This window comes from Heterodontus francisci, chromosome 8, assembly GCF_036365525.1.
Source record: "Heterodontus francisci isolate sHetFra1 chromosome 8, sHetFra1.hap1, whole genome shotgun sequence".
NCBI lineage: Eukaryota > Metazoa > Chordata > Chondrichthyes > Heterodontiformes > Heterodontidae > Heterodontus > Heterodontus francisci.
In genome coordinates this window covers 74470921-74483488 of record NC_090378.1, presented here as the reverse complement: position 1 = coordinate 74483488, position 12568 = coordinate 74470921, and the positions used below count along the sequence as shown (strand labels likewise).

Genomic DNA, 12568 nt, shown 5'->3' with positions numbered 1-12568 from the left:
TGAACTGTAAGGCGATCTCATTAGAACTTGCCTTAGATCAAAGGTGAGAAAATAAAGTTGAGACATTAGCCATGATTTAACTGAATGACAGAACAGGTTGAATAGTCGACCACTGTTCCTATGTTATGGCTTTGAGGTCTTCTACAGTTGGAAGTGGAAGTGAACTTAATTTATTTTTAAAGGGTGGAAGACTAGAAGATAAATGATCCAATATGTGAAACCAAGAGAATACGAAGCGACCAGATAAAGTGGATAGAGAATGAATATGGGAAAATTAAGAAAAACTGGAGTGAGACTGATGAAGCCTATGTGACAGCGGTGGTTGGTGGGGTGGTAGGGGGGTGTTGGGGTTGTGGAGGGATATACAAGAAGTAAAAAGCAGATATCTGAAGCAAAGCACTGGTGCTTTATGACCATAAAGTTAGCTTACCATTTTGTAGCAATTCTTCCAAATTGTCAGGATTACGAGCCAATTGAAGAATGAGTGCTGAAGCTCGCACTTTGTCAGGTATGTCCTCATACAACAGTTCTATGTAATCTTCTATATCATTTATATTTGCTATTTCATCAATCTGTGGACAATAAAGAACATGCATCAGAAACTAGATATTCTTAATGCAACACACCTAATGTAAATACCGAGGGGGTAGCAAGTGTCAACCAAAATTGAAAGAATGTTTTCCCAATAATTAATATGCCACTAACAAAACCACAGGAATGCATACCTTTTAACACAACGGTGTGAGAATGCTATTTTGTTACATGGGTCATTAAGAGGCAGCAGGCTATCACTTTACATGAAACTGAAATTTCACCCCCTTCAGGAGTTTATTTTATACAGGCTAGTACAAATAATATATTTAAAAGTAAACAGCCTAAAATCCAAATAGAATTTTAGACATTCCAAAATTTGAATTTTATAGTATTGTAAATTAATTAGAATTGATTCTATTGGCCAATTAAAGAGAATTTGAAAGGTTCAATTTTTCATCTGTTTTTGTCTCATACTCCACATAATGTATTTTGCATGCATTTGACACAAAAAAATGACATTAGTGATATCTGAATTCTAAAACGATTTTGTTGTCTTCTTATCCAACTGATGTCGAAATGGGACCATTTCCATTCTCTTTCAGGTGCTAGCTGAGCAACAGGGCATTTTCTTTTTTCAATCACATATCAATATAGAATTGATTTCAAATTGTCCACATGAATGACCAACAACAATCATAATTGTTGAATGTTTTATTACACTAGTTACTCTGCATGTTTCTCTTACATTGCAAATTATTTATGCAGCATACAGTGCAAAATTAAAAAACAAAAATACCAAAAAAAAAACACTTTCAGCTTCAAGTTCAATTTATTTCTGTCACTCACTTCCATTCCTTCAAAAGGAGGTGGGTCCTTAGGTTTGCTGACCTTTTCTCGCTTTTCTGAAAAGAAGACAAGGTCAATGGATCATACCTTGTGCAAGAAATACAAACATTTTGGTATTGCTCAGACGACAAACAAAACACCATCTTCATTATAAGATGGCTCTTGGTAACCAAGTGCTTAGTGTTTAATGAGATTAATATTACAGTGACTGCACTCAAACAATTAGCACCATAATGTTGAAACTAGGACTCAAGCTGCAGTCAAATAATGGAGCAATGCAATAAGGGTTGCACTTATAAACTGTTAGATTATCTGAAATGGTGTTTTAAAAATTAAATTCAAATACTGCAGTCAATAATTAAGGACCAATCTAATTCAGATAAGCAGGCAATATTTCAGGTAACGTATTTCAAATGCAACCTCAGGGGAGATGAAAGTCTGCATTCATTATATTAGTCAAAATGTAATATCCATTTGGTTTCTACTAACTGTTCATCTTAAAATAGTATCAATATAAAATCAAGTTATAAATTACCTGTGTTCCCCATTTTCTAAAGGTCTAATAACACAATTGCTTTTAACAATGCAACACAGTTTCTATAATATGACTGGAAAGGGGTGGTAAAGATGCCAATGCAATGGTGCATTCTAGGATTCTCCACATTGGTTTCTCATTAACTGAGATTTAACTGCAGGTTAAGCAAAACAAAATTTCAAATGGTCATGCTCACGGAGGGAAGAGTGATGAAATATGAAACGAACTGGTGGAATTATGAAATAAAAATCAACTGTTGAACAGAATTACAAAAATTACCTTCACAAGCGGAGAGGAGTCGTACCTGTGTGGAAACACCGAGAACCAGGAGTGGATAAATTCAGCGCGAGGCTCGGGGCCTTCACTTACCTTCAGGAGTGGAAAGCAGTCGGACCTGTGTAAGAATGCCTAGAACCAGGAGTGGATAAATTCAGCGCGAGGCTCGGGGCCTTCACTTACCTTCATGAGCAGAGAGCAGTCGGACCTCTTCAAGCGCGCCGGAGTTTTGGAAAAAAGCCAACAATGATGTCACGGGAAAGCTGCAAGGTGATTGGTGAATCACTGCTGTTAGGGAATAACTCTAAATAGCTGAGTAAGTATCTAAAGGGAAAGGTTACAGTTTTTTTTTGATATAGTAGGTAGCGTTTTCTTTAAGGAATCAAGGTCCCCAGTGTAAATAATCTAATTGTTGGGTAATTTAAGGAGATAAATTACGGCTATGTCATGGCAGGGCAACTCGGCAATGTGGAGTACTCCTCCTGTGCAATGTGGGAAATCAAGGACACTTCCAGTGTCCAGGCTGAATACATGTGCAGGAAGTGTCTCCAGCTGCAGCTACTCGAAATCTGCGTTTCGGATCTGGAGCAGTGGCTGGAGACATTGCGGAGCATCCGCGAGTCTGAGATCATCATGGATAGCATGTACAGGGAGGTGGTCACACCACAGGTAAAGACTGCTCAGATAGAAAGGGAATGGGTGACTGTTAGGCAGAGTAGAAGAACTAGGCAGGTAGTGCAGGAGTCCCCAGGGTCCATCTCCCTTTCTAACAGATTTACCACTTCAGATACTGTTGGGGGAGTTGGCCTCTCAGAGGAATGCAGCATGAGCCAAGTCTGTGGCACCATGGGTGGCTCAGCTGCACAGCAGGGAAGGAAAGGCAGTGGAAGAACTATAGTGATTGGGGATTCTATCGTAAGGGGTACAGATAGGCGTTTCTGTGGCCGCAATCATGACTGCAGGATGGTATGTTGCCTCCCTGGTGCTAGGGTCAAAGATGTCATGGAGCGACTGCAGGACATTCTGAAGAGAGAGGGTGAACAGTCAGAGGTCGTGTACACACTGGTACCAACGATATAGGTAGAAAGAGGGATGAGGTCCTGCAACAAGAATTTAGGGAGCTAGGTAGCAGATTAAAAAGCAGGACCTCAAAGGTTGTAATCTCTGGATTACTCCCAGTGCCACGTGCTAGTGAGTATAGGAATAGGAGGATAGAGCATATGAATACGTGGCTGAGGAGATGGTGCAGGAGGGAGGGCTTTAGTTTCCTGGATCACTGGGACTGTTTCTGGCAAAGGTGGGACCTGCACAAGTTGGACGGGTTGCATCTGAACGGGACCAACATCCTTGCTGGGAGGTTTGCTAGTGCTGTTGGGGAGGTTTAAACTAATTTGGCAGGGGGATGGGATACAGAGTGGAGGTACAGTAAAGGGTGATCCACAGTCAAATATCAAAGAGAAACAGAGTGAGTCTGGAAGGCAGAGCAAATATTGATCTGTTACGGCACAAGAGAAAAATGCAAGGCTGGATTGCATCTATTTTAATGCAAGGAGTCTTACTAGTAAGGCAGATGAACTGAGGGCATTGATTAGCACATGATATTATTGCTATCACAGAGACATGGTTGAGGGAGGGGCAGGACTGGCAGTTCAATATTCCAGGGTATAGGGGAGGGGATAAAAGAGGTGGTGGTATTGCACTGATGATCAAGGAGTCAATTACTGCAGTAAGGAGGGATGATATCTTAGAAGGTTCCTCAAATGAGGCCATATTGGTAGAACTTAAAATAAAACGGGGGCAATCACTTGACAGGGAGTGTACTACAAGCCTCCAAACAGTCAGGGAGAGATAGAGGAGCAGATATGTATGCAAATCTCAGAGAGGTGCAAAAATAATAGGGTAATAATAGTAGGGGATTTCAACTTCTCTAATATCAACTGGGATAGTCTTAGTGCAAAAGGCTTAAAGGGGGTGGAATTCTTAAAATGCATACAGGAGAGCTTTTTTGAGCCAGTACGTAGAAAATCCTACAAGATAAGGGGCAGTACTGGACCTAATCCTAGGGAATGAAGCTGGACAAGTGGTAGAAGTGTCAGTGGGGGAACATTTCGGGGATAGTGACCACACTCTAAGATTTAAGGTAGTTATGGAAAAGGACAAAGACAGGCCGGAAATAAAAGGTACTGAATTGGGGGAAGGCCAATTTCAATATGATAAAAGAAGGGTCACTGACCCGAAACGTTAACTCTGCTTCTCTTTCCACAGATGCTGCCAGACCTGCTGAGTGAATCCAGCATTTCTTGTTTTTGTTTCAGATTTCCAGCATCCGCAGTATTTTGCTTTTATGATAAAACAGGATCTGGCTAAAATGGATTGGGAGCAGCTACTTGTAGGAAAGTCTACATCAGACCAGTGGGAGTCATTCAAAGAGGAAATAATGAGAGTTCAGAGGCAACATGTACCCATTAAGGTGAAGGGTAGGATCAACAAGTCCAGGAACCCTGGATGTCAAGGGATTTAGAGGATTAGATCAGGAAAAAAAAGGAGGCTTATGGCAGATTCAGAGTGCTGAAAACAGCGGAGGCCTTACAGGAATATAGAAAGTATAGGGGGGCACTTAAAAAAGTAATTAGGAGAGCGAAGAGGGGACATGAAAAAACACTGGCAGGCAACATAAAGGAAAATTCTACGGCATTTTATAAGTATATTAAGGGCAAGAGGACAAGCAGGGAAAGAGTCGGGCTCATTAGGGACCAAAGTGGCAATGTTGTGTGTGGAGCCGGAGGATATAGGTGAGGTTTGAAATGATTACTTTTCATCTGTGTTCACTATGGAGAAGGACGATGCAGGTGTAGAGATCACGGAGGGGGATTGTGATATAATTGAACATATTAGTATTGAAAGGAAGTATTAGCTGTTTTCGCGGGCTTAAAAGTGGATAAATCCCTAGGCCCAGATGAGATGTATCCCAGGCTGTTATGTGAGGCAAGGGAGGGGATAGCAGGAGCTCTGACACAAATTTTCAAATCCTCTCTGGCCACAGGAGAGGTACCCGAGGACTGGAGGACAGTGAATGTGGTACCATTATTCAAGAAGGGTAGCAAGGATAAACCAGGTAATTACAGGCTAGTGAGTCTAACATCAGTGGTTGGGAAACTATTGGAAAAAATTCTGAGGGACAGGATTAATCTCCACTTGGAGAGGCAGGGATTAATCAGGGATCATCAGCATGGCTTTGTCAGGGGGAGACCGTGTCTAACTAACCTGATTGAATTTTTCAAGGAGGTAGCTTGATGTGTAGATGAGGGTAAAGCAGTTGATGTAGTCCACATGGACTTCAGCAAGGCTTTTGATAAGGTCGCGCATGGGAGATTGATTAAGAAGGTAAGAGCCCATGGGATCTAGGGCAATTTGGCAAATTGGATCCAAAATTGGCTTAGTGGCAGGAGGAGAGGGTGATGGTTGAGGGTTGTTTCTGAGAGTGGAAGCCTGTGACCCGTGGTGTACCACAGGGATCGGTGCTGGGACCCTTGGCTGTTTGTAGTGTACATTAATTATTTAGACGTGAATATAGGAGGTATGATCAGTAAGTTTGCAGATGACACAAAAACTGGTAGTGTCGTAAATAGTGAGGAAGAAAGCCTTAGATTACAGGACGACATAGATGGGCTGGTAAGATGGGCAGAGCAGTGGCAAATGGAATTTAATCCTGAGAAGTGTGAGGTGATGCATTTTAGGAGAACTAACAAGGCAAGGGAATATACAATAGATGGTAGGACCCTAGGAAGTACAGAAGGTCAGAGGGACCTTGGTGTAATTGTCCATAGATCACTGAAGGCAGCAGCACAGGTAGATAAGGTGGTTCGGAAGGCATATGGGATTCTTGCCTTTATTAGCCGAAGTATAGAAAATAAGAGCAGGGAGGTTATAATGGAGCTGTATAAAATGCCAGTTAGGCCACAGCTGGAGTACTGTGTACAGTTCTGGGCACCACACAATAGGAAGGATGTAACTGCACTGGAGAGGGCACAGGGAGATTCATTAGGATGTTGCCTGAGCTGGAGCATTTCAGCTATGAAGACAGACTGGAAAGACTAGGGTTGTTTTCCTTAGACCAGAGAAGGCTGAGGGGAGCTATGATTGAGATATACAAAAGGTTGAGGGGCATTGGTAGGTTAGATAGGAAGAAACTTTTTGCCTTAGCAGAGGAGTCAATAACCAGGGGGCATAGATTTAAGCTAAGGGGCAGGAGGTTTAGAGGGGATTTGAGGTAACATTTTTTCATCCAGATGGTGGTTGGAATCTGGAACGCACTGCCTGATGAGGTGGTAGAGCCAGGAACCCTCAACATTTAAGAAGTATTTTGATGAGCACTTGAAATGCCATAGCATACAAGGCTACAGGCCAAGTGCTGGAAAATGGGATTAGAACAGTTAGGTGCTTGATGGCCTGCACAGGGCCAAAGGGCCTGTTTCTGTGCTGTGTAACTCTATGACTCTAACCTTCTCTTGTTATTTCATCAAAAAATTCAATTAGTCACACATGACCTGCCTTTTACAATTCCATGCTGGCTATCGTTAATTAACTCAACCCTCTCTGAGTGTCAGCTGATCTTTACCCTGATTATAGTCTCTAAATCCTTACCCACCACTGATGTTAAACTAACTGGCCTGAAGTCACTCGGACTGTCCTTACACCCTTTCTTGAATAAGGGTGTCACATTTGCCACTCTCCAGTCCTCTGGCATCTCCCACGGCTCTCCCCCGTCTCCAGGGAAGATTATGGCAAGCCCTTTTGCTATCTCCATCCCCACTTCCTTTAGCAACCTGGGATGTAAGCCATCTGAACCAGGTGACCTATCAACCCCAAGCATAGCCAGCCTTTTTAGTACTTCCCCCCTCTCAAGTTTTATCCTCTTTATTGCCTCTACTCTCTCTGCTTCTACCAATACTTTGTCAGATTCCGTTTCCGTAATGAGTACTTTGTATCAGTGTTCACTAAGTATATTAGCCTTGCCCTGTGCCTGATCCCCTCTGTCCTTAATAGGCTGCACTCCTCTTACCACTCTCTTACTATTAACATGCCGGTAGAAGATCTTTGGGTTCCCTTTTATGTTGACTGCCACTTTACTTTCACATTCTCTTTGCCAGTCTATTTTCCTCTTCACCTCCCCTCTCAACTTAATGTATATGGCCTGGTTCTCACTTGATGAGTTCACTTGCCATGCATCATATACCCTCTTTTTTTGTTTCATCATTATCTCTACCTCCCTCATCGACCAAGGAGCCCTGTTCTTGGTTCCCCAACTTACACCCTTGTTGGAATGTTCCTAGCCTGTACCTGAAGCACCCCTTCCGTAAAGATAACCCATTGTTCCGATACAGCTCTTCCTGCCTGTCTTTGGTTCCATTCTACTCTGGCTAGATCCCTTCTCATCATGTTGAGATTACCCCTCTTCCAATCTAGACATTCTAATTATTTTGTTCTTTGCTTTTCTGCATTATTATTCTAAACCTTATGATATGATCATCACCCTTACCCAAGTGCATCCCCAAAGACACTTGGCCCACCTCATTTCCCAGAACCAGATCGAGCATGCCTCTTTTCCAGTCGGGCTGAGGTCATACTGATCAAAGTGGACACATTTTAGGAATTCTTCCCCCTCCTTTCCCTTGACTCTAAAGTTATCCTAATCGATAGTTGGGTTATTAAAGTTCCCCAATATCACCACTCTATAGTTCTTGCACATCTCTGTGATTTCCCTGCAAATTTAATCCTCTATATCTATTTGAAGGCCTATAGAATATCCCTAGTAGTGAGATCATAACCTTTTTGCTCCTCATCTCTAACCAAATGGATTCTGTCCTTGCCCCTTTAAGGACATCCTCCCTTTCCAGCGCTGCAATGTCTTCCCTAATCAGGACTGCCACCCCACCTCCCCTTTTCCCTTCTTTATATCCTTGTACATGAAGTGCCCAGTCCTCACCATTGTTAAGCCACATTTCCGTTATTGCCAGTACATCATATTGCCATATTGCTATTTGTGTTTGTAGCTCACCAACCTTATTCACCACACTGTGTGTTTACACACATGCATTGTAACCCTGTCTTTGCATTCCTTGTAGTCCTTCTCAGTCCACTCCCATCTGATATGGAACTACTACTACCTTCTTCAGTACTGTCTAAAACTTTCACTCTGACCCCACCTAATACTTCGCTATTTCCTACTCTAGTGCTAACTGTCTCATCCAATTCTCTGTTCACCTTGGTGTTCCTCTCCTGTATTATCTCCTGGTTCCCACACCCCTGCCAAGTTAGTTTAAACCCTCTCCAACAGCACTAGCTTGCCCCGCAAGGAAATTTGTACCAGCTCTGTTCACATGCAACCCGTCCAGCCTGAACAAGTCGCACATTCTCCAGAACTGGTCCCAGTGCCCCAGGAATCTAAAGCCCTTCCTCCTGCACCATCTTTCCAGACACTCATTCATCTGCATTATCCTATTTCTATACTCACTTGCGCGTGGTACTGGGAGTTATCCGGAGATTACCACTTTTAAGATCCCGCTTGTTAATTTCTTACCTCGCTGAGTAAACTCTTTCTTCAGGACTACATCACTCTTCCTACCTGCCGTTGGTACCAATGTGGACCATGACTGCTAGCTGTTCATCCTTCCCCCTCAGGGTACTATGCAGCCAGTGACATTCTTGACCCTGGCACCAGTGAGGCAACCTGGATTCACGTCTGCAGCCACAGAAACGCCTGTCTGGTACCCTGACTATCGAATCTCCTATCACTCTTCCAGTCTTCCTTGTACCCACCCCTTGTACAGCTGAGTCACTCATGGTCCCTTGGCCTTGGCTGCACTCGCCAGATGAATCGTCACTTTCCTAAGTAATCAGAAGTGAAGTGAAGAGTGAGATGCACTGAGGGGACTCTTGCACTACCTGCCTGTTCCTCTTTGACTGCCTGGTGGTCAGCCATTCCCTCACTGCCTGCATACTCAAACTGTGGGGTGACCACATCTATAAACATGCTTCCATGAAACTCTCAACCTCAAGAATACACCAGTGACGCCAGCTGCTGCTCAAGTTCTGAAACCCGGAGCTCAAGCTGTTGTAACTGATGGCACTTCCTGCACACATGGTTATCCAGGACATGAGGAGCATCCGGAAGCTTCCACATAGCACAGGATGTGGAATCAGAGCTTGGAGCAGTCCTGCCATTCATCGATCTATTAAATAACAAACCTTGGTACTACAAATAAACTCTGCTACTAATAAGCCCTGCTATTACTAATAACCCGACCAATACTAATAAACCTTACCAAGACTAAAAAACTTTACGAACACTAATCTACTTTACCACTATTAATACACCCTACCAAAACTAAAATGTTACCAATCGTTGTAATAACCTCATCAATAGTAATAAACCTTACTTAAAAATAAAAGACTCACCAGCCACCCACGTTACTTGTTATTAATACTTAATATTTTTAACCTCCCAGTTGCTGGACTCAGTCCTGAAGCAACACCAGCCAATCAACTCACCACTTTCCTGTGAATTAGGAGGAGTAGGCCACTCGGCCTTCGAGCCTGCTCCGCCATTCAGTAAGTTCATGGCTGAATTGATTACTCCAAATTTCCACCTACACCCGATAACCTTCCACCCCTTGCTCATCAAGAATCTATCTACCTCTGCCTTAAAAATATTCAAAGACTCTGCTTCCATTGTCTTTTGAGGAAGAGAATTCCAAAGACTCAACCCTCAGAGAAAAAAATTCTCATCTGTCTTAACTGGGCGATTCCTTATTTTTCAAGAGTGACCCCTAGTTCTAGATTCTCCCACATGAGGAAACTTCCTTTCCACATCCACCCTGTCAAGACCCCTCAGGATCTTGTTTGTTTTGGTCTGTTTTTTTTCAAACTCCAGCACACAGTCGTTACCTCGCAGGTCCACCACCTCTCCTTCCTCCCTCCAGGTAGGTGAAGGCCCCGAGCCTGGGACTCTCTTTATACACTCCCTGGTAGCTCATTCCTCACAGGTTTGTCGCCTCTCCCGACTCCTTTCAGGTAGGTTTTAAAATACTATCTCCGGTCAATTGAGGTGTGAAAAGTGCGAGTCACCCATACCACCTCCCACCTGTCCGTAACCAAGCATTCACCAGCTGTACTATTTCAAACTTTAATTACTATGGTTAGCCAAAAGTCACCTCTTCACTAACATTAAGAGAAATTCAGGCACTTGTGATGGACCTCTGTGCATGCAAGTTTACACTGGATTCTGCAGTATAACTGTCATATTATCCATACTCGGGCTCTCTGCTGGCAAGCAACAAATTAAAATCTAAGCATGCTCCACCACATTTCAGGGAGGCGTGGCATAGTGGTAATGTCACTGGACCAGCAATCCAGAGGCCCAGGCTAATGCTCTGGGGAGAGGGTTGCAAATTCCACCATGGCAGCTGGTGGAATTTAAATTCAACTAATAAATCAGGAATTTTAAAAGCTAATTTCAGTAATAGTGACCATGAAACCATTGTCAATTGTTCTAAGAAAAAACATCCGGTTCACTAACGTGCTTTAGGGAAGGAAATCTGCCAACTTTACCTGGTCTGACCGACATGTGACTCCTGACCCACAGCAATGTGGCTGACTCTTAAATACCCTAAAATGGCTGAGCAAGCCACTCAGTTGTACCAACCCACTAGAGAGAAGTTTAAATGGAACAAAACCGAACGGACCACCCGGCATTGACCTCGGCACCTGAAAAGACAACGCCCTCCTTACTAACATTCAGGGACTTATGTCAAAATTGGGAGAACTGTCCAACAGCCTAGTCAAGCAACAGCCTGATATAGTCAAACACATGGAATCATACCTTACAGACCATGTCCCAGACGCCACCATCACCTCCCTAGGTACGTCCTGTCCCACTGGCAGGACAGACCCACAAGAGGTGGCAGCACGGTGGTATACAGTCAGGAGGGAGTTGCGCTGGGAGTCCTCAACATTGTCTCCAGACCCCATTAAGGCTCACAGCACCAGGACAAACATGGGCAAGGAAACCTCCTGCTGATTATCACATACTGTACCTCCCCCCCACCCCTCCTCTGCTGATGAATCAGTACTCCTCCATGTTGAACTCCACTTGGAAGAAGCAATGAGGGTGGCAAGGGCACAGACTGCACTCTGGTTGTGGACTTCAATGTCCATCACCAGGAGTGGCTCAGTAGCACCACTAGTGACCGAGCTGGCCGAGTTCTAAAGGACATAGCTGCTAGACTGGGCCTGCAGCAATTGGTGAGGGCGCCAACACGCGGGAAAAACATACTTGACCTCATCCTCACCAATCTATCTGTCACAGATGCATCTGTCCATGACAGTATTGGTAGGAGTGACCACCACACTGTCATTGTGGATACAATGTCCCATCTTCACATTGAGGATACTCTCCATTGTGTTGTGTGGCATTACCACGTTAAATGGAATAGATTTCGAATGGATCCAGCAACTCAAAACTCGGCATCCATGAGGCGCTGTGGGCCATCAGCAGCAGCAGAATTATATTCAAACATAATCTGTAACTCATGGCCCAGCATGTCCCCCACTCTACCATTACCATCAAGCCAGGGGATCAACCCTCGTTCAATGAAGACTGCATAAGGGCATGCCAGCAGCAGCACCAGGCATACCTCAAAATGAGTTGTCAACCTGGTAGCTACAACACAGGACTACATGCATGATAATCAGTGGAAGCATGTGATAGACAGAGCTAAGTAATCCCACAACCAATGAATCAGACCTATGCTCTGCAGTCCTGCCACATCCGGTCGTGAATGTGGTGGACAATTAAACAACTAACAGGAGGAGGGTGGCTCTACAAATATCCCCATCTTCAACGATGGGGGAGCCCAGCACATCAGTGAAGATGATAAGGATGAAGCATTTGCAAACCATCTTCAGCCAAAAGTGCCAAGTAGATGATCCAGCTCGGCCTCCTCCCGAGGTCCCCAGCGTCACAGATGCCAGCCTTCACCCAACCCGATTCACTCTACATGATATCAAGAAACAGCTGAAGGCACTGGCTACTGCAAAGGCTATGGACCCCCACAACATTCCGGCAATAGTACTGAAGACCGGTGCTCCAGAACTTGCCGCACCCCTAGCCAAGCTGTTCCAGTATAGCTACAACACTGGCATCTGCCCAACAAAGTGGAAAATTGCCCAGTTATGTCCTGTACACAAAACGCAGGGCAAATCCAACTTGGCCAATTACCCCGCCATCAGTCCACTCTCGATCAGCAGCAAAGTAATGGAAGGTGTAGTCAACAGTGCCATCAAGCTGCACTTAATCTGTTCACTGACACTAAGTTT

The 12568-nt window shown here is 44.0% G+C and overlaps 1 protein-coding gene across 4 annotated transcripts in view; it reads right to left on the bottom strand.

The window, feature by feature from the left end:
- The window catches only part of kifap3a (kinesin-associated protein 3a), a 332201-nt gene that overhangs the window by 242647 nt on the left and 76986 nt on the right, over positions 1–12568 (bottom strand). For all 4 annotated transcript variants that reach the window (XM_068037376.1, XM_068037377.1, XM_068037379.1 and 1 more), the window contains exons 4-5: positions 1381–1436; positions 431–572 (exon numbers count right to left, since the gene is read on the bottom strand). In XM_068037376.1, the coding sequence (XP_067893477.1) occupies positions 431–572; positions 1381–1436 (198 nt within the window). The remainder of the gene's footprint in view (positions 1–430; positions 573–1380; positions 1437–12568) is intronic.